This window comes from Cenococcum geophilum, assembly GCF_001692895.1.
Source record: "Cenococcum geophilum 1.58 unplaced genomic scaffold K441scaffold_9, whole genome shotgun sequence".
NCBI classification, from domain to species: Eukaryota; Fungi; Ascomycota; class Dothideomycetes; order Gloniales; family Gloniaceae; genus Cenococcum; species Cenococcum geophilum.
The window spans coordinates 3,024,821-3,045,431 of NW_027137567.1; the positions used below are offsets into that span (position 1 = coordinate 3,024,821).

Consider the following 20,611-nt stretch of genomic DNA (forward strand, 5'->3'; position numbering starts at 1 on the left):
TTGGGTCAACGAGAGATGGCTCATCGAGGCGACACACAGGCTGATGCCCTCATCAAGCAGACCCGATATCACGATCGTGACAGCCGAAGAGACCGGCGATACGACCGACGAGACGAAGATTCATATCGCCCTGCCCGCAGAGACCGATCTCGGGATCGAAGACGATCGAGAGAACGATCCCCGGTGAGAGATCGAAGACACCGTAGCCGAGATAGGGACTACCGTGACCGACGAGACGATTCACGCGACCGGGCTCGACATCGCCGTGATGCGCGGGATGATAGCCGTGAGCGAGACTACCGCGGCAGGCGCGATGACTCGCGCGATAGACTTCGACGGCGTCGTGATCAATCTGTCGATTCGGATCGTAAGTCGAAGCGCGGCGATAGTCGTGAGCGAAACAAAGACAAGTCGCCGCCTTTAACTCCAAACAAGCAGTCCGAGGAAGAGAAGAAGAAACAGGAAAGAGCTGCCAAGGTAGCGGCATGGAAGGCCAAACTTGCCGCCCAGAAACAACAAGGAGCAGGTAATGGAGAGAAAAAGGAAGCTGAGACGCCACCGTCAAATGCCTCCCCTGGTGATGCTTCTCCAGCACCTTTTGCAGGAAAATTTGATCCTAAGGCTATTGCGGAACGAGCGGTACAAAGGTCAAGCTCTCGTTCTAAAGTTAATGATCTATCAGTGGCAAAGGGTTCCGGAATGCCACCTTTGGCTATTGGTATAAAGATCGAAGAGAAGAAGCATCCTGTCTCTGGTATAACTTACCCCTTCCGTGTCACTATAAAACTGTTACTTATCGTATCTCTAGATTCCATTGCTACGCAGCCACTTAAAGTGAGCGGAAATGTGAGTTCATTTGGTCTCAAAAGTAAAGCAAAGCTTGCCGTAGAGAAGTTGTCAAGCAAGAGAACCCTTTTACTAGACGACGAAGAAGTTACCAAACGAAGGACACTAGAGAAATTGCCAGATCCTCTCCCTCAAGACGAGCAAAATGGCTATGCTGAAGGTGATGATGAAGACATCGACATGGAAGATGTTGGCAGCGACGAAGAGAGTGCTGCGGCCGCCCGAGCTGCGGCCGCAAAGCGCCGTGATGAAGCCCAAAATAATGGAGACATTCAAATGGCAGAAGCATCAAATGGCCCCCAAGATGACGCGTCAAATAGTACAAATGACGAACGCGAAGACATCGATCCTCTTGACGCTTTCATGTCAGGCCTCAAAGACCCTGAACCAGACGCCAACCCCGCTAAGGAGCAGGCTGTAGCTATGTTTTCCGACAATGACGACCTCAATATTGATAATGTAGAGACCAACCCTGATGATATTCTGGCTATGGCAAGCAAAAAGAAGAAAAAAGACATCCCAACGATTGATCACTCGAAGATCGAATATGAACCATTCCGCAAGTGCTTTTACACTGAACCTATTGAATTGCAAGAGATGACCGAAGAAGAAGTCGCAGACCTAAGACTTGAGTTAGACGGCATTAAAGTCCGCGGCGTTGATGTACCCAAACCGGTTCAATCATGGGCGCAAATGGGTCTTTCTATGCAATCTTTAGAAGTCCTTCGGAAGTTGGGATACGAAAAGCCTACATCTATCCAAAGTCAAGCAATTCCTTGCGTAAGTTCTGGAAGAGACTGCATTGGTGTGGCAAAGACTGGCTCGGGGAAGACAGCGGCATTCCTGTTGCCTCTCTTCCGTCATATAAAGGACCAGCGACCACTAGAATCCTCGGATGGCCCTATAGGGCTCATTATGGCACCAACCAGAGAACTAGCCACTCAAATCCACAGCGAATGCAAGCCCTTTCTCAAAGCACTTTCACTAAAAGCATGCGTGTGTTATGGCGGGGCCCCTATAAAGGACCAAATCGCTGAGGTAAATACTTCTTTCAACTGACTCCCTTTTCTCTTAAGATAGCTTGATCAAGTCATACTGACAAGTATAGATTAAACGAGGTGCTCATATCGTTGTCTCGACTCCCGGGCGCCTAATTGATCTTCTCGCAGCCAACCAAGGGCGAGTTTTAAATCTAAGGCGCGTAACATATGTAGTTCTAGATGGTAAGCTGAAACCTGTTCATCCATATATATAATACACATTGCTGATTGGTTTCAGAGGCGGACAGGATGTTTGATATGGGTTTTGAACCCCAGGTCATGAAGGTTCTTGCGAACATTCGACCGCAACGCCAAACTGTCCTTTTTTCGGCCACATTTCCGAGGAACATGGAAGCCCTTGCGAGGAAGGTACTCACGAGGCCAGTGGAAATCATAGTTGGCGGGAAGAGTGTGGTTGCTCCAGAAATCACGCAAATTGTAAAGGTCATTCCGCCAGAGCAAAAACTTCACGGCGTACTTCTTCAACTCGGCGAACTATTTGAGGGGGACAACGATGCTAGAGCCCTCATTTTTGTCGAAAGACAGGAAACGGCTGAAATGCTATTGGATTCTATAATGAAGAAGGGTTACCCGTGTCAATCTATCCACGGTGGCAAGGACCAAGTTGATCGCGAAGAAGCCATCAGTGACTTCCGCGCAGGAGTTGTTCCCGTTCTCGTAGCAACTTCGGTTGCAGCTCGGGGTCTAGATGTAAAACAATTAAAACTTGTGATCAACTACGACTGCCCGACGCACTTAGAAGGTATGTAAAACCAAACCCGCCCACAACCCTATACACCTAGAAAACTGCCTACCGCGGAACGAAGCTAATGAGACAACAGATTATGTTCACCGCGTCGGCCGAACCGGTCGAGCCGGTAATACTGGAACTGGAGTCACTTTCGTGGAACCATCACAAGAACGATTCTCCGTTCACATCGCGAAAGCTCTGCGGCAAAGCGGACAGCCTGTTCCTGAGGATTTGCAGAAAATGGTTGATGCTTTCATGGAAAAGGTTAAAGCGGGCAAAGAAAAGATGAGCGGTTCTGGATTTGGAGGGAAAGGCCTCGAGAAACTGGATATGGAGCGGGAAAGTGCAAGGTTACGTGAAAAGCGTGCCTACAAGACCGGCGACGATCAAGATGACGAAATTGAGAAGGAGAAAGAGCAGGATGATGATATTAAGGTCTCCAGTGCTATTACTCCAACTCCTGCTCCTGCCGCCAGCTCTACAATGCCGGCAGGTCTACCAGATTTGGACGGGAAAATAATTGTACACAGGACCGAGAGGGCCACTACGGATTCAGGAAGTTCCAACAACCCTCTCGATAAGGTCCGACAAGCTGCTGCGGCAATTGATGGTCGCTTGACTAAGAAGAACATGATTCATCCAGGCCAACCGATCGATAACAAAGGACCGGATGCTGGTGCTTTCCATGCCACTTTGGAGATCAATGATTTCCCGCAAAAGGCTCGTTGGGCCGTCACGAATCGCACTAACGTGGCAAAGATTTTGGATGCTACAGGAACCTCGATCACAACGAAAGGGAATTATTATCCCCCTGGAAAGAGGCCAGAAGGGACAGATGCACCACCACTTTACATCCTTGTGGAAGGTGATACAGAAAACGTGGTTCATACGGCAATGAGTGAATTGAAGAGGCTGTTAAGGGAAGGGACAATGGCTGCTGCGGACAGTGACGCCAGACTACCCGCTAGTGGGCGGTATAGTGTGGTTTAGGCAGCTTATGGACTGTTAGGGATTGGCGGATGTATTGCATTAACTAAGGGATGTCCTGCATTTAGTTCAAGGAGCATCAGATGGGATACATCATTGACTTCATTTTGTGAAAGTAGAACTGCCACAAATATTATTGGAAGATTCAACGTATCATTCATTATTTTACCAAATAAAATGTCGGATTGAGGTATAACCGTCCAAAATATCTGTCCAAATAGCCTCAGAATTTCAGAGCGTTAAACGTATCAACAAATACTGTTACTACTAAAGTAAACCATAGCGCTTCTAAATATCACAGGCTCACTTTCTGAGCGTCTAAAGTTCATCAAAGTACGAGTGTAATTCACATGCTAGACTAGTTCCCAACGATGAAGTTCTTACACAAAAGTAGCTTATACAAATATAAAACGTCCCATATAATGCCCATCAAGCTAGCAAACCTTAATTATAGTTCCTTGCTTGTGCAGCAGCATCTGCTTCCCTTACAAGTCGATTTTCCGCGCTTTCCTTTTTCCGAATGTCTTCTCTCGTTTGCTTCTTCTGATTCTCCAGATTCTTTGCTAACTGGCCTGTTCCGGAACTCTTCTTGGCCCTGACCTGTTCGTTCACTTACATCAACATATGTCCATTATAAGTCTCAAAATCAGAACCACGCTCTTGTAACCATGGGAGGTGGAGATGGATATGTGGGTCTACGCACCTCTGCTGCGCGAGCTGCCGCTGCTCGTGGGTCGTCTGATGAGCGTTCCGTTCCGCCGACTGTTCGACCTTGGCTCTCTCTCTGTGGCGTTGGTCGTGTCGGGACGGGAGCAGTGGTTCTTTGGGGAGGCGGCTGCGCAGAGCCCAGAGTACGGCCTTGCCCAGCAAAGGGATCCTTTGACTGTTTCCCGCAGAGGTTCCCCATTTGGGTTGGTGACAGATGAAAGATACGGAGGGGCCTTTAGCCCTGCGGCGTAAGCAATGTCGTTTGGTGGTGCGGCACAGTCTAGCGGAGAGGCTTACTGCCGCTAAACTGTGATTAGTCAGGTGCTGTCGAAAAGAATAATGGCTTACCTCAGAAGCTCAGACCAAGAAATCGATTGCGGATATAGGAATATCCGCACCGTCCGCTAAGCTGATTTAGGACGGTAATCGTTTTCTTAGTCTGAGGGACTTTGGCGAGATTTGTAGAAAACCTAAACATCGTTTATATGAGAAGACCTCNTCAACTTTGACGAAATTGATCTACCCTCCCACAATACCTGTCGACATAAAAATTACACCAAATTATAGAGAAATGCCTACTCTATAAGTTATGAGATCTTTAGCTCCTTATACGCGCGCGACGTTAAGAGGAATTCGTCGCCGTAGAGGCCCCAATTCTACTACTGAGCCGCTCAGTAAACACTAACGCTGAACGCTTACGCCACGCCGCTAGCCCTCTGCGTAGAGCTGTGGAGCTTTGCGAGAGCTCTGCGGAACGAAGCTCAAGGGGAGACCTGCACGGAGCTCTGCACGGAGCCCTGCACGGAGCTCTACCAAAGCTCTGCACGAAGCTCTGCTCGAAGCTCTGCTCGAAGCTCTACTTAAAGCCCTATTGTCGATTCCCATTACCAAATACTGACTGAGTGGCGTTGTCGACAGTGGCAATTACAAATCGTAGTCGTCAGCTCTATCGTCAGCATCGTTATTAGCGTTTCGCTACCTACCTTATGTATATATAGTCTCTTTTCTTTACCTATATAGAGCTCTAAAGCTCTACTAACACGCAGCACTAATATACTAGGAAGGTTCTATAATCGCCCGTACAAACGCCCGTATAAACGCCCATACAATCAATCGATCAATTGCCCACACAATCGTCTCTACAAACGTCTGCAATTGATCGCCCGTACGAATGTCTGCGCGTCTGCACAGCTACGCGCCTGCACGTAGCTCTGCACGTAGCTCTGCACGTAGCTCTGCACGTAGCTCTGCACGTAGCTCTGCACGAAGCTCTGCACGAAGCTCTGCACGAAGCTCTGCACGAAGCTCTGCACGAAGCTCTGCACGAAGCTCTGCACGAAGCTCGCACGAAGCTCTGCACGAAGCTCTGCACGAAGCTCTGCACGAAGCTCTGCACGAAGCTCTGCTAAGGCTCTGCACGGGCTCTGCTAACGGCTCTGCACGAGGCTCTGATAAGACTCTGCACGAAGCTCTGCACGAAGCCTGCATTAAGCTCTGCACGAAGCTCTACTAAGGCTCTGCACGGGCTCTGCCCCCTAGCAGTAGTGGAGGCATTCCGGGCAAGGATGATATTTTTAAGGAAGGACCTAAGTATAGCACCTACTAGGTGTGCAATAGCTTTAAGTAGTAGATATCTACGTATCTGTATAATTATCTATATTAGCAGACTATTAATAAGATACAATAATGTGCTTAGGGCTTTTAACAACGCGTTTTTAACTTTAAACAAAATTAATGTCAGAGACTGAGCAATAGCCGTATAATAAAATTTCATACCATTTAGAAGCCTAAAGTCTTAAAAAAAAAAAAAGTGACTACGGGGTTTAATAATAACACGTTGTGTAAAAAAAAATAAATTAGATATCCGCAATCTCCGTTTTACGGATTTGCTTATGCTTTTAACAAAACTCGCCCAAACCCTCTCAGACGTGATTTTGCATTCGGAAGACGGCGTAAGGTTATTCCCGAATGCTAGCTAAAAAAATCGCGTCTGAGTTACCATCAGCAAGCTCAGACGTGATTCTGTTGTGCGGATTTTCAATCGGTCCGCAAGCTGACTAACTACGTTTGTGCGAAAAACCCAACCAGAATCACGTCTGGAGCGTGTTCCGCAAAGGTTCTTAGTAAATCTTCAATTAATATCCGCATTGCGGAGGTTGCAGAAATTAGAATAACTCAAACACCAATATTTTATATTAATTTCCCAAAGTTGATCGATTATATAACAGAAAACCTAGGCTTTTAGAAATATATATATTTTATTTTTATTACTTAGGTATTTTCAGGTCTTGTGATCAATTTCGTTTAAAAAAAAAAAGCGTTATTAGCAATTCCGTGACCATATATAACTTATTAAACGCTAGCTAATATATATAAAAACCTATATAAAACTATAATAGCTACCCTAAAGAACCTTAGGCAGTTATTGTTTGGGTAGGCCGTACAGAGGCTCCGTGTATAAAAGCTCTGCACGAAGCTCTGCGTACGGGAGGCCTGCACGAAGCTCTGCGTACGGAGGCTCTGCACGAAGCTCTGCACGAAGCTCTGCACGAAACTTTGCGTACGGAGGCTCTGCATACGGAGGCTCTGCATACGGAGGCTCTGCATGAAGCTCTGCACGAAGCTCTGCGTACGGAGGCTCTGCACGAAGCTCTGCACGAAGCTCTGCACGAAGCTCTGCACGAAGCTCTGCACGAAGCTCTGCACGAAGCTCTGCGACGGAGGCTCTGCATACGGAGACTCTGCATGAGGCTCTGCACGAGGCTCTGCGACGGAGGCTCTGTATGAAGCTCTATACGAAGCTCTGCGTACGGAGGCTCTGCACGACGGCTCTACTACGGAGGCTCTATACAAAAGCTTTGTGCAGAGCTTCGTGTAAAGCTTCGTGTAAAGCTTCGTGCAGAGCCTCCGTACGCAGAGCTTCGTGCAGAGCTTCATGCAGAGCCTCCGTACGCAGAGTTTTTGTGCAGAGCCTCGCGCAGAGCCTCCGTACGCAGAGCTTCGTGCAGAGCTTCATGCAGAGCCTCCGTACGCAGAGCTTTGTGCAGAGCTTCGTGCAGAGCCTCGTGCAGAGCTTCGTGCAGAGCTTCGTGCAGAGCTTCGTGCAGAGCTTCGTGCAGAGCTTCGTGCAGAGCCTCCGTATGCAGAGCCTCCGTCGCAGAGCTTCGTGCGGAGCTTCGTGCAGAGCTTCGTGCAGAGCTTCGTGCAGAGCCTCCGTCACAGAGCTTCGTGCAGAGCTTCGTGCAGAGCTTCGTGCAGAGCTTCGTGCAGAGCTTCGTGCAGAGCCTCCGTATGCAGAGCCTCCGTCGCAGAGCTTCGTGCAGAGCTTCGTGCAGAGCCTCCGTATGCAGAGCCTCTGTACGCAGAGCTTCGTGCAGAGCTTCGTGCAGAGCTTCGTGCAGAGCCTCCGTACGCAGAGCTTTGTGCGGAGCTTCGTGCAGACCCTAAGTAGGCGAATCGCCCATTCGGCGGCGCTTTCTACTAGATATCGTGGAGGCGTACGGAGTAGATATACTGATCGATTATAGAGCTGCTTCTGCGGATCAATTTGACGGTATTTCTGAGATGATAGCTGTTGTGGGGGTGTAGATTAATTTCGTTAAAGAAGGTGACTGCTCTACATACAAAATAAGTCGCATCGCTTAATAAACCTCGCGAAAGTCTCTCAGACCATAGAATCAACTTTTTGACAAAAAAGGTTAGCGATATCCGCTTGCGGATATACGTAAGTCCGCTAATTGATTCTACGGTCTGAGCTTGCTGAGGTAAGCGTCTGAGCTCGCTGAGGTAAAATAATGGCTTGTTCTCACCAAACGACCCCGCCATCGTCTTTCACGCCTCAACAAGCCATTTCCATCGAAGCGCGTTCTTTTGCCTCGGGGACTCGTGGATATCACTGGAGAGAACCATTTGTAGCAGCATAGCAGGTGGCAGGAAAAGCTGATATGGATTGAGGGGTGCTCGTGAACCTTGAAGATCTGAGCACCGTGATGGTCGTCTGGTATCGACGCTCTTATTCGCCTCGTTCACCGTTCCCGAACTTCCTATCGTAACATTTGCAACTGATAACATTGCTCCATATTCAGAAGAACCCATCAGATTATCTCCCACCGGCTATCCAAACTAGATATGTTCACTCCAGTGCCCACATCCCTTACCGGCTCGAAGCGTGGAGCTACAGGCAACGTTACCAACCGCGCCCATACGTCGGGATTAGGTTTCGACGGAGAACACCCGGCCGAGCACATTGACCCTCGTAATCTCTTTTGTGGCACTTGCGCAACCCAATCCTCCTGCTACTCTCCGGGAGATCCTCGTCCGTCGAAGAGAAGAGCTTCTGCCCGAAATGTTTCCGAACTCCATCACCAGGCCTCGAAAAACTCCGCCGCGGACCACTCATCACCTGTCGCTACCCCAGATGCTTGTTTACCGTCTTGCGATGAATGTGTTTTTGACAATAACTGTCCCGAGCAGTGCACGCTTCCCTGCTCTGGCGATAAGAACTGCTCAGCGGAAAATGTTTGCTGGGACCCCAACTGTGATGGAACTCCATGCTTCGAACAGTGTATGGACCCGCAATGCACGAAGTTGTCCTGCCCCGATAACCAATGTTTTTGCCAACAATGTGATGCCGAGAACTGTCCTCTGGAAGACCCATGGAGCTCTTGCCATACCTTACACCCAGCTCAGTCATGGCTAGGGCCTACATTTTGCCATGTGGGTCCCACTCGTCAATCTCAATACGATTACCAGGTCCCATATTCGACCCTATCGAATCAGTGCACTCAGACCGCGTTTCCGCATTTCCCGTCGTTCGAGACCTCATATAGCCACTTCACCAGCTATCCCCGGCACACATATGGCGACTCAAATTCGCTCAGCCAAGGCCTATCATCGAATGACTATGCTGAACTATCTCAGTTCAATGATCAGCCGTCCGCGGCTGCTGGAGCATCCCTTCCACAGTCTTGTTCCCTAGGAATTCCGTTTGATCACTGCCATATTGACCCGCAATCTTGTTGCCATAGGTATATTGAGAAGTGCGACCTTTGTCCGGGCGTTCCTCAGTTCCACCCAAGTGCCGCAAGATTGAACGCTCAGCAACCATCTGGTCAATCACAGACTTACGGGCAGGAGAATTGCGAACACCAATCTTCCTTTGTTGGCACCTCATCAGATAGTACAGCATACGACCAACCTTCCACATCTGATTCTACTGTCGCTATGACGGATGGACTTTCGGCATGCAGACAGAATGTCGGGCGGCCACCTCCTTGGTCCTTCGGAGGCTCACAGTTTTTTGTCGATTTGTTAACGACATCAGAAATGCATTCCAACCCAAGACCTGCATTCAATACGTGGTCACTACCGGTGTCAAAAAACTTCAATGCGAGTATGGATGATTTAGACACAACATATCCTACTCCTGTCTCGAAATCGACCCCAGGTTCAACACGAGCAACAAGTGCTCCGCTGCCATTAGCACAATGTGAAGGACAAAGCAGGAGCTCCACTCTCTCACCTGACCAGTCCGCTGATGAAGAGATCAACAGTAGGGCAATAAAATCAATGATCCCCACCCCTAATGAAGGCCTAAAGACACAGCCCAACAAAGTCCCCACTTGTCAATGGAACATGGCTTCTAGTGAAGCAGGAAATTCCATCCCCTGCTCACGTCACTTTGACTCTGCCAAGGCTCTTCATCACCACATTAAAACCGACCATGTCAATCAGCTTAATGGATCTTATACCTGTCGATGGATTGGATGCGAAAGCACTGACAAGGACTTCAAGCAACGCTCCAAACTGAGCAGACACCTACTCACTCATGCTGAGTGTAAGTAGATTATACAATTTAGCTCTCGGATATCATTAGCTAACAAGTCGGTACAGACAGGCCTTTCGTGTGTGGGTTTGAAGGATGCGATAAGACATTTGGAACGAACCAGGCCAAAGACAATCATGAGCGCACGCATGAGGGAAAGAAGCCCTACGAATGCGAGTTTTGCGATTATGTCACCACCACTGCAACGCAGCTAAGTATGGTTTCCTCTGCCCTTTCATCGTACACAGAAGGAGCGAAGGGCTGACTAGCGCATAGAAACTCACACCAACGCAAAGCATGTCAAAGACAAACGATTCAAATGCCGAATGTGTGACTTTGCATGTGCAGACTCTTCTAATCTCTCTAAGCATGAGAAAAGTCAGTATTTTTTATCTATTCTTCCTCCGCTCTAGCACTAATGTATCTCCTAGCACATAAAGCAAGACCGTACAGATGCCCGCACCCTGAATGTTCGTACAAGCCCGACTGCCGCTGGGGTATGTCATCATCTTACTACTCACAAGCCATATAAATGTTTTGCTCTAGGAAACTAACAAAACGTCTAGAAAATGTCAAGCGCCATTTCAAGAAATCAGGTCATTGTCCTGAACTTCTCATTGACGACTCACCAGAGCAACTCGCTTACAAGAAAGCGGCGGCTGAAGAGGCCAGGAAAGATCCTTTGCCGAGGAAAAGCCAGAGTCGCGTTAAGAATTCTCAGACGCCTAGGGGATCTGAAGGTGAGGAGAGCTTATAGGCTTGGTTCTTGGTTTACATATTAGGCTGGTTCAGCTTTGTGATTGGGTAGCATTTAGATGGGTTAGGTGGAAAAAGTCCAGCGAATTGTTATGACTTATGGCTTATGTTAGACGACCAAAAGTACATGAATAGTAGATTTCAGAAGCAGATGGAATAATTGGGTAATCGAGCATTCATTGAGTATCCAGACAATCCACGTAGAGCTTTTTAAAGGCGATAAACAGTCGTGGAAACCGCATCCACAGCCTCCGTGAGCAACTAAATTGAGAGACGAGTGTTAGAAATTTCTGAGTTCAAGTAGGTATTCTTAGACATAAATTAAGTCAAGCTAAATAGTGCTTTTTCGAGCGCTTGCTGCAATCACTGTACGGGTTAGCGGAATATTAAATGACGATGGCTTGTAAACTGTCAATACGGGTATTCTCATCCGAGTGAACTCATACGAGGACTATTCTTTATGCGCTCAGGTAAGTATGCACGGCCGTGACAACACAACAGGGAGATTTGTCTGGGAGTCAGTGCAAAGCAGGATCACTGTGAGCTTTTGAACAATTCTTGAGATATCTCAACAGGAGACGCCAGCCTATGTTCCGATTGTGCCAAGAAATTCAAACACTCAAGCAAGTCTGTCGGTAGAGATTCAGATGTCGACCGTGATTTTGTGGTGGTAAGGTACATCGTTGAACCGTGAAAAGCGCACTAATAGCCCGCGACGCAATGCTCTTGAGAAGAAAGAAGACCGGATCCAACCCACTCATGCCGACGCCTACGAAACTGTCAGACTCAATTTTTCTCGAATTCAAATTATAGAGGGTATCTCGTACCTTGACTGCGTAATTCCGCTGAGGGAAGTGTGTCTGCTTTTTTTTCTGCTTCTCCGTCACTAGGCTCGCCTCGTGCTTCGTTAGCCGTCTCCGTATGGCGCGGGTCTGCTTTGATCGGAGATCAAGCGGGAGGTACTTCTTGTTTTTGTAGAAGAGGCGGAGCTGAGCGCGCTGGTTGGCATTGATGACTGTGAGGACGCGCGCGATTGCCTTTCGGACGTCATGGCTATTGGGGTCGGTGATTAGCTTTCCATAAATTTCCGTCTTATGCATGAGCGTGTAATTTGAATGCGGTTTCGTACATCTTTGTGAGTTTTGAGGAGGCACCACCAGCGATCTTCTGTGTGCGGAGTTGGACAAGCTCCTGCTTTAGCTCATCGAGCTGCTTCTTCAACTCGTCCTTGTTCTTTCCCCAGAGCTGAGCCGCTTTGACTTTGCCGGACGACTGAAGGTGGTTAGTATCCAATTCAATATCATTTCATAAAACTGGTATCTCACCATAATGGGCGGTTATCGAGAAGTCGGATTGTTGGGTGTTGTTTCTCGTCGGTCGTCGGTCGTCGTCTAGTCTTGTGTCGTCGTCCGCAAATATCGAAGTCCAAATCTGTGGGCTTCGCTTAGTGGAAGAGCCGACTTGCCGATGGCTCTGTCACATGTTTTACTCTTGGCGCCCATCTGCAACACTCACGACACCGGCGTAACGAGATGGAGTGATTTCTGGTTTATACAAAGCCCAAATTATTTTCAAAGCCGAAATGTCTTCTACAGGCGGCGGGTGGGCACAGCTGCGTCAGCAGGCCCGCTCGTTAGAGACACAGGTGCGTGCCGCTCTATTTCGGAGTTCAGGCCTGGGTGCTAACTAGGGAATGCAGACGGAATCGCTATTCCATACGTACTCACAGTATGCCTCGATGACGAATATACCCCAGAAGCCTTCCGAAGAAGAGCAGCGAACTGAAGCACAACTTCAAGACATCCTCGAAAAGGTAGTGTAATCTTACTATCGTCTTGCGTAGAAATTCAACTTAACATCAGTTGAACAGAGAGAAGCGCTCGTAGCCCAGCTAACCCGTCTCCTCGACTCTGAATCTGCCCTTACGTCCTCTGCTCTCAAACAGAACAACCTTGCTCGCCACCGCGAGATACTTCAGGACCACAGACGGGAACTCTCTCGCCTTAAATCAACTATTACGGATGCTCGGAATAAGGCCAATTTACTCTCCAACGTTCGATCCGATATCGACGCCTACAGGTCATCTAATCCGGGCGCTGCAGAAGCGGAGTATATGCTAGATGAGCGAAGGAGGATTGATAATAGCCATACCATGGCAGACAGTGTGTTGAGCCAAGCGTACGCTGTTAATGAAAGTTTTGGACTTCAGAGGGAGACACTTGCAAGCATCAATAGAAGGATCGTTGGGGCTGCGAGCCAAGTGCCAGGGATCAATAGCTTGATCGGGAGGATCGGGGCGAAGAAAAGGAGAGATGGAATTATTTTAGGAAGCTTCATAGCATTCTGTTTCCTCATGTTGTTGTACTTCTGGTGACTTGAGGCTTGTGTATGGCGTTAGGGGGCTTTGGCTGGATATCCTGTGGGCGTTCGTTCTACTGTGCAGGAGTTTTTGGGATAAGGCACCTCCTAGGAATTTGGAGTTTCGTCTTTCATATTGTACAACTATCGTACCGTCCATCATATTTTACAGATGAGTTAGGAAGCTCCGGCCGCAACGGCTTCAGTTTCAAGTTCTTCTTCCACCTTCTGTGCCTTGGCTGGTTGCTTTTCTTTCCGGCGTGTTGCTTCTTCCACAAGCCTTTTCAACCCTCTTGTTAAATTCAGCTTCTCGTCTCCTTCCGCATTACCGCTTGCAGCCCAACGTATTCGGCAATCTTGGTCCAACAGGTACACATATCCCACCCGTCCATTTAGCAACCCAATAGTCTCCCGAATAGACTCGCTAACCCCTCTGTGAACAATAAAATATTTCCCCCAGTCCTCTGTCGTTTTCTGTCTCCGCAGCCTGTACTGAAACAAACGCACAATCCATGCCTTAATTGCGTTCTCCTCGATATTAATCTCCACCCTCTGCGCCATCGCCTTATTATTGTCCAAAATTTCCTGCAGCTCCGGATTCTGCTCCATCCCTGTGAATGTATTCACCTGTGCTTCTCCCCAAACACTAGAAAAAACGGTAACAACAGAAACCTTGCCCCTCAGCACCGGCGTAGTATCTCGAGGGACTTTAGAAGAAGCTAGAGTCTTGCCATGGAGATTGGGAAAATGCAACGCAACGTTCGCCTTAAATATTTTTGGGTTCGCTAGGAAGGATTTGCCTTCACGGTATTTCATGTTTGTGAAATCGCGGAAGTAGGGTTTTCCCATTTTTTGGGCTCTGCTCACAATTATAAGTCAGCACAAGCCTCCGGACAAATTCTAGCTTTGGCAGTATCTTGATGCATAACTGTTGGCGCTACATACAATTCTTTCCGCCGTTTAAGATGTCTATCCCAATTGACGAAATCATCGCGCCGTTGTCGGAGTGACCGGTTATCGAGACCCGTATTTTCACCTGGTTGAGGAGGGTCTGCAAAGCCAATTGGGCGTCCTAAAGGTCTGGGAACAAATTCCTCCTCGTCTTTGGTGCTTGCTCGGGCTCGGTATGGTTGTAGAGAAGAGAACAGTCTAGAACTCTCCACGTGAACGCGTGCAGATGTACGAGATGCGCGCCATTGACAAAGTGTGCATGTTTTCGGCCTTCCGAAGGCTATTGAACGGAATGAAAGGAAGAATGATCGATCGAACATGGTGATGTGGATATGTACAGCTTCCCGTTGATTGATATCCTGGAGAAATGCTTGGCAGGGCATATTTCGGTCTTGGCAGACTCTCGGATTCAACCCTTCAAGTGCGCAAGCACGGTATCACAGCAACACGTAGAGCAACATTAAAGCTACCACTTCAACTTTCTTAGAATTCCAAATGTTCACTCCTGTGATTTAACATTGCCCCGTCGACTGTTCTAAGGATTTCAGTCGACAATTAGGCACAAATTAAATCATTGTTTGGTAGATAAATTTTCCATAATCGCATTGTCCCATAATTGTCATCTATTCTAATAAACCTATGAAATCAGCCTGATGGAACTTTAACAACCTCCCAATTCTTCTCCCAGCCATTTGAATTTGCCTTCTCCAAGTCGTCCTTCATGACAAACATTCTCCTCTGCCCACAAAAACCGCCTGCATCCGCTATGCGGTTTACTATTTCAAATGACCCCCACTGTTTGGCATGCTCGTTTGGAATCCATACCTTCTCCTGCACCAGTGAGCCAGCCGCGTGCGTTCGGCGAGGGTTATGCTCCGGGTATCCTATCTTACTGACAAAGTACTGCACAAACTGGAAAATGCGTTCATAGCGCCGCCAAAACGGCAGCCAGTCCCAAGTGGCTTGCGAGTAGGCAACCCGGATGAATGGATTTACGAAGACTCCTGCGTCTTGCTCTCGCAATATACTCCGGCGAACCTCCGCATCCGCAAACAAGAGACAACATTCTGCAGCCTCCCAGAAGGGTTCAGGTGACGATCGGAATCGAAGAGCTGGGATGGTGACATTATGGCTGCCTACATGAGGCTGAAAGATGGAAGCATTGAATGCTGCCATGCCGCCCCAGCAACTTCGGACACGAACTGCGTCTGTTTGTGAGAGTATATCGTTTCGACTCTGCGCATTGCCGGAGGCTTGGAACCATGGGTAGAAATTTAAGCCCATGCCATATCCTTCCATATCACGGACGACGAAAGAATCGTAGAAGAAATTCTTGGCAACAAAATCTATTGCACAAGCAGCGCTATACTCCGCCCGACCACTAGGTCCCATGTTGGTTGAGAAAAGAAGCTGGACTGCCTCGATTGGTTTGAAGTAAACATCGTTGAGGAAGAGTATTCGGTCGAAATGGCCAGTAGCCTGCTTGAATTCGGGATGCTTTTGAACCCACTGATCGATTTCTGGGCCTTGGCTGAGAGGTAGAATGGCGCGATTGCGAACTTCAGCGAGGTAGGTAAGGCGTTTCGTACGCATTTGGCCTGACGGGAGGACTACAGGCGGAAATTTGGATAAGGCAATGTGGTCACCGGCCACGACTGAGGAATTACCTTGACCATTCTATGTCAAACTCGCCCCCAACGAACTGATGTGCTCGTACTCACATGGCAATTCTTTTTCCAACTTCAACAGCGCATCGCGTGTCCCATCTCCACTGTCGTTCTCATATATGCTCACAAAGACATTCTCTTTTCCTAATATTCCTACCAGCTCTAATAAACTCACACCCCATGACCCTCTAATGAGTTCTTCGTTGATAATGTTCGCCGCAATGAAGACCTTCTCATTGTTCGGATTTCCGCGGCCGTTCCGATTGGATTCCACGACGTCCTTCTCCAGATCACCGTAGTGAGTGGGCGGGTGCATGTACGACGGTTGCAATAACCCGTTAAGCAAGGACAGTAGTCCGAAAGCTAACAAGACATTTGTAATTATCAGGAACGCTTTGCATAGTTTGGTGTGTCTTCTCCTATGTAGCGGGGAGAAGGAACGGCCTCGACTTCTGAACGAACGACCACGGTCGGAGGCTCTCCAGGATCGCGCCCACAGATTTCCGAGGTCGAAGTGATAATGTAATGCTGAAGCCCTTGGCTTGCCGAAAGTTTGCACCTGACGGTCTCTAAAGTTTGGTGTGAGGGTTTCTACATCAGAAGATCTATAGGTCATTTCGTACGCAGCCATTATGACGAAGATAGAAAACACAATCGGAGCAAATACACAAATTTGGTAGGAAATGGTCTAAAAGACAGGAGAAAGAAAAGAAAAGGGCCTTGTTTAACTTAATGGCAAGATTCAGCAAAATATTAGAACAATGCTTGACGTGTAATCTAGTATTCACCAGCGCTATTTCTTATAAACACTACCGTATAGGCCATGAGATAACACACGAGTACTTTAGTAGATCAGGAAACTGGGCTCTCAGGCTACCCATCCTTAGGGGAGCGGCGTGCCAGCAGTCTCAGGATGATCCTTCAGCATGATTGAGCAACCTGGCATAGAAACATACGCCTTGTGCCTCACTCGCGGCATGGCAGACTTTGGTTCTAATTTGCTTACGTATACCTTCTTTACTTTGCAGCGGCACCTGACACAAAGATAAGCCATGCTATAGTTGAGAGAACATAATCCTCCAAATCCTTGCTTGGCAGCAAAGTGATCAGCTCATAAGTCCGCCTTGCTGCGTAATTCGACTCCAGTTAATCAGCCGAAGTGCTTGACGGAATATTTCAGCCGATACAAAACAAATTAGAGGTAAGCCCTCCACTCGACAGTTTCTTGGAGGGGGCTCATAGAGATTCAGAATAGAGAATAGATGATGGGATAAAAATTACATGATACATTTAGCGCCAGGCTGTGGAGTGCGCGCCACATTTTGTTGTAGAAGCACTTGTTGTTACTAGTGTCAGCGTTGTACGCCTTCCGAAACATGAAACAAGGGATGTGAAAACGGCTGAGCACACAATGCATTCCTTAATTTTAACGAGAAAATCCTACAAGTTTTCAACCTTCGATGGTGGGCAGGAATAGGATTGTGGCGGGGTTTTCCAGGCAGATGCGATTCAGGGACAAGGGTTATCCCATGGAACGCCGGCGTCCATCTAGAAGTGGTCCGTGCGGAACACCGAGCTCAAAAATACGCGTATATTGTATGTAGATTCAAGCAATAGATTTTTTATCAGCCATGCCTTCTAAACGTATTTCTGATGATATAGATCTTGTTGAACCGACCCAATATCGAGTTGATCCAAATCGCAAGGTAAAAGAACCTCTTCCACAGCCCTGGCCTGCCTGCTTTCAACCCCGTTCACATTCTTCTAATCACGGAGCCTTAATCCTATTGATATTATTGCCTAGTTCTTATCAGTAACAGATGGACGCAAATCGGCGTTCCAAGGGATACACCGCTTGACAAACAACACGAAGCCTGTCCAACAAGGGCATATATCATTGCGTGTGCAGCCATGACAACTGATTGTGGGCAGACTTGTTTTGAAACCCTTCGTGAGCTGAAGGCGGAGACCCTGAGTAAACCTTCGCTATCTTCAATAGCGCTAGACAGCCTTATAAGGGCATTTTTGCCTTCGTAAAACCTTTAAGCCATGTAGGATTGGGACATGTAGTAAAGAAGCCGTAACGTTAATGTGCAATATTGATTGAAGGTGAGGTCGGTAATGTAGCGTTTCATTTACTAGTCTCTCGGCAGTTCGTCCAGGACCGAAACGGTTAGCCTCCATGACTCAATCACGACTGCTGCCTTTCAACGAATTAGCAACCACTCTTGATCAATTCACTAGAGTTGCTGGCTAAACTGGTGATTCACTTTTGGATTGCTTCAAAATATATACTGTCCTCCCATGGCTTCTATTTTACCGTTTTACGATGCCGAGCTCGAAATTAACAGAAAAAGAATTGTATTTCAAAGAACAAGAGTTGATCGACTTGAACGACAGCGACGACGCCGTCGACGAATTGCTTGATTCCGCTAGTTCTTTGAGGACTTATCGGGAGGTAATTAAAATCTCACCTACCCTAATCTCTCGATCAAGGCAGCACAGCTTCCTCGGGCCAACCCTTAGGGAGAGTCAGGCAGAATTTACCCGTCCCACGTCAACAGATCCTCCCAGAACTCTTCAAGCGTTATCTGCGCCCAATTTTATCTCGTGCACCAACTCTGGCATTGAATTGATCCGGGAAACTCCAACTCATGCTCGTAACCCTTCAACTCCCTTTCGATTACAGCACAGCATGTCACTACCCATATCATCAGGGACCGATTCCTTGAGGGAGTTTTCCGCGGTACCGCGGGCGAATGGAAAGAGGAAGCGACCTGCAGATATCAAGGTAGTTCCTGAACATCGACAATATCTAAAAGACATGATCATATGTGAGAAACTTTCCTGTTCCGTATTTTGCATAGAGGTTAATCCTGATCTAGATTTCTTTCCGAATGACGATAAAAACGCAGCGCGCCGTATGAGAATTTCCAAGGCCATTGAATACGGGGCTCTCTGGTTTAAAGATTGGAGAGAAGGCATCACCCTTATTATTGTCGATAATAATACTACCTATAGTGAGCTTACGAGACATCTCAAGATAAATTCATTACCGGTAATTATCCTACGAGGCATCTGGGATCAACTGCTGATATGTTAGGCGAACGTCAATCTCGTTAATGAGCACTATGTTCCGGATTGTCTCATGTACAAGAGTCTAGTTAGCCCGAATCAGCGCCGATACCAGGTCCTAGGGTTTCCAGAATTTTCCAAGACTCAAGATTCACTAACATTTTCATCTCCATTGCCTCAAACATCTCTTCAGCTACATCCAACAAAAGGAAAAAGCGCCCATCATACATCACCAACGCCCTCAAAGGTTGAGGAAACCAGCTTTGGACATTCTGGAGAGGAACTTGCTAACCCATCTCCGAATCGACAAATGCTTAGTGCTTTTCTTAGACAGAACTACCATGACGCTTTAGCTGAAGTCATTGAAGAGGCTAAATCGTTTGAGCATCTTGTAAGTGCTATATATCAGCTCTTTTAAGTACAAGGCTAACTATAAGTGCAAGCCACTGGACTTGGAAGAGGATCAAAATGCAAGCCGACCAAGCAGTTCAGCTAGTGCGGATACTGATTCTGAGGGGGTGAGACCAAGGAAGTTCCGCAAGATGCCAAACGAGCAGCCTGGAAATTTTGTTCAAGACAACTTCCAATGCATGCAAAAGCACGACGGCCAAAGTAGCACCGACAATCCAAATGCCCGCACTATCGCTGTCCTCCAAGAGATGTTAAAATACTACGACCAGATACAGGATCAATGGCGTACAGTAGCATACCGGAAGGCGATTGCTAGTCTAAATAAGCAAACACGCAAAATCCTCACCAAAGAAGAGGCCATTCTGCTTCCTTACGTCGGTGAACGCTTAGCGGCTAAAATCGAAGAGATTGTTTGGACCAACAAGCTCCGTCGGCTTGAAAATGCTCGGCTTGAGCCTAGTGATGAGATTCTCCAGCGATTTCTAAAAATATATGGTGTTGGCCTATCTCAGGCTTCTCGATGGGTCAATCAAGGATTCAAGACACTCGACGATCTGCGCAAATTCGCTCACCTTACAGAGAACCAAAAGGTTGGTATCGAGCATTACGATGATTTTCAAACTCGCATTCCCCGTGCAGAAGTTGAACAGCACGGTAATTTTGTACGCGATGCCATCGAAAAAATTGAACACGGTCTCGAGGTTACCATAATGGGATCATACCGCCGAGGAGCGGCAGATTCGGGCGACATTGACTTAATCATCACTAAGCCGAATACTTCCATCAACCATATACGAACCTTTGTATTAGAAACTGTAGTACCTCAACTGACGGCACAGGAATTTCTCAAAGTCGGCCTTGCGACCACTCACAAGGATAATGGGACTAAGTGGCATGGGGCGTGTGCACTGCCTGGCTCATCTGTGTGGCGTCGGATCGACCTTCTCCTCGTTCCCTGGGATGAGATGGGAGCTGCTTTGATTTATTTTACGGGCAACGACATTTTCAATCGTAGTATACGATTACTCGCAAGCAGGAAAGGAATGCGGTTAAACCAGCGTGGACTATTCAAAGATGTTATTCGTGGGAAAAACCGCGAGAGGCTAACTGAAGGAACTCTGGTAGAAGGAAAGAGCGAGAAGAAGATTTTTGAGATTTTGGGTGTTCCGTGGCGACCTCCACACCATCGGATTTGCTAGGCCTTATGGAAGCTGGCAGTTAATTTCGCTAGTACCCT

At 47.7% G+C, this 20,611-nt stretch overlaps 8 protein-coding genes across 8 annotated transcripts; 4 read left to right on the forward strand and 4 right to left on the reverse strand.

The window, feature by feature from the left end:
* Positions 1-15: 15 nt before the first annotated feature.
* On the forward strand, positions 16-3,627 carry K441DRAFT_675184 (DEAD-domain-containing protein; the record flags this gene model as incomplete). Its single annotated transcript, XM_067650831.1, has 5 exons — positions 16-754; positions 809-1,884; positions 1,955-2,069; positions 2,125-2,649; positions 2,729-3,627. 5 exons carry the CDS (start codon positions 16-18, stop codon positions 3,625-3,627), a joined length of 3,354 nt encoding a protein of 1,117 aa, XP_067507306.1.
* A 164-nt stretch (positions 3,628-3,791) lies between these two features.
* Positions 3,792-4,802, reverse strand: K441DRAFT_371595 (uncharacterized protein). Its single transcript, XM_067641454.1, has 3 exons — positions 4,681-4,802; positions 4,328-4,628; positions 3,792-4,224 (listed from the first exon to the last, which is right to left on the reverse strand). Exons 2-3 carry the CDS (start codon positions 4,529-4,531, stop codon positions 4,069-4,071), a joined length of 360 nt encoding a protein of 119 aa, XP_067507307.1. The 5' UTR covers positions 4,532-4,628; positions 4,681-4,802; the 3' UTR covers positions 3,792-4,068.
* Positions 4,803-8,253: 3,451 nt separating this feature from the next.
* Positions 8,254-11,182, forward strand: K441DRAFT_655731 (uncharacterized protein). Its single transcript, XM_067647908.1, has 5 exons — positions 8,254-10,168; positions 10,225-10,371; positions 10,433-10,534; positions 10,588-10,653; positions 10,723-11,182. The coding sequence occupies exons 1-5, from the start codon at positions 8,461-8,463 to the stop codon at positions 10,911-10,913; spliced, it is 2,214 nt and encodes a 737-aa protein (XP_067507308.1). The 5' UTR covers positions 8,254-8,460; the 3' UTR covers positions 10,914-11,182.
* A 280-nt stretch (positions 11,183-11,462) lies between these two features.
* On the reverse strand, positions 11,463-12,289 carry K441DRAFT_631089 (60S ribosomal protein uL29). Its single transcript, XM_067646298.1, has 4 exons — positions 12,238-12,289; positions 12,042-12,184; positions 11,740-11,965; positions 11,463-11,681 (listed from the first exon to the last, which is right to left on the reverse strand). Exons 1-4 carry the CDS (start codon positions 12,238-12,240, stop codon positions 11,670-11,672), a joined length of 384 nt encoding a protein of 127 aa, XP_067507309.1. The 5' UTR covers positions 12,241-12,289; the 3' UTR covers positions 11,463-11,669.
* Positions 12,290-12,494: 205 nt separating this feature from the next.
* On the forward strand, positions 12,495-13,286 carry K441DRAFT_546438 (putative vesicle transport v-SNARE protein Gos1; the record flags this gene model as incomplete). The annotated part of the gene is made up of 3 exons (XM_067642864.1): positions 12,495-12,557; positions 12,612-12,728; positions 12,756-13,286. 3 exons carry the CDS (start codon positions 12,495-12,497, stop codon positions 13,284-13,286), a joined length of 711 nt encoding a protein of 236 aa, XP_067507310.1.
* A 161-nt stretch (positions 13,287-13,447) lies between these two features.
* K441DRAFT_685441 (uncharacterized protein) lies at positions 13,448-14,541 on the reverse strand (the record flags this gene model as incomplete). Its single annotated transcript, XM_067651884.1, has 2 exons — positions 13,448-14,129; positions 14,216-14,541. 2 exons carry the CDS (start codon positions 14,539-14,541, stop codon positions 13,448-13,450), a joined length of 1,008 nt encoding a protein of 335 aa, XP_067507311.1.
* Positions 14,542-14,830: 289 nt separating this feature from the next.
* On the reverse strand, positions 14,831-16,519 carry K441DRAFT_703950 (glycosyltransferase family 69 protein; the record flags this gene model as incomplete). Its single annotated transcript, XM_067653505.1, has 3 exons — positions 14,831-15,888; positions 15,943-16,251; positions 16,351-16,519. 3 exons carry the CDS (start codon positions 16,517-16,519, stop codon positions 14,867-14,869), a joined length of 1,500 nt encoding a protein of 499 aa, XP_067507312.1. The 3' UTR covers positions 14,831-14,866.
* A 2,064-nt stretch (positions 16,520-18,583) lies between these two features.
* K441DRAFT_547115 (Nucleotidyltransferase) lies at positions 18,584-20,573 on the forward strand (the record flags this gene model as incomplete). The annotated part of the gene is made up of 4 exons (XM_067642896.1): positions 18,584-18,722; positions 18,774-18,946; positions 18,992-19,354; positions 19,407-20,573. 4 exons carry the CDS (start codon positions 18,584-18,586, stop codon positions 20,571-20,573), a joined length of 1,842 nt encoding a protein of 613 aa, XP_067507313.1.
* Between the last annotated feature and the right edge of the window lie 38 nt (positions 20,574-20,611).

What these genes read in the sequence shown, in the direction of transcription:
- K441DRAFT_371595 (XM_067641454.1), bottom strand. Translation starts at nt 4,531, where the DNA reads ATGGGGAACCTCTGCGGGAAACAGTCAAAGGATCCCTTTGCTGGGCAA. An exon ending in CGGCAGCTCGCGCAGCAGAG is followed by an intron (nt 4,225 to 4,327) that starts GTGCGTAGACCC and finishes GTGAACGAACAG; the next exon opens with GTCAGGGCCAAGAAGAGTTC.
- K441DRAFT_655731 (XM_067647908.1), top strand. Translation starts at nt 8,461, where the DNA reads ATGTTCACTCCAGTGCCCACATCCCTTACCGGCTCGAAGCGTGGAGCT. An exon ending in CCTACTCACTCATGCTGAGT is followed by an intron (nt 10,169 to 10,224) that starts GTAAGTAGATTA and finishes AAGTCGGTACAG; the next exon opens with ACAGGCCTTTCGTGTGTGGG. An exon ending in CAAGCCCGACTGCCGCTGGG is followed by an intron (nt 10,654 to 10,722) that starts GTATGTCATCAT and finishes CAAAACGTCTAG; the next exon opens with AAAATGTCAAGCGCCATTTC.
- K441DRAFT_631089 (XM_067646298.1), bottom strand. An exon ending in TCCTCAAAACTCACAAAGAT is followed by an intron (nt 11,966 to 12,041) that starts GTACGAAACCGC and finishes CGACCCCAATAG; the next exon opens with CCATGACGTCCGAAAGGCAA.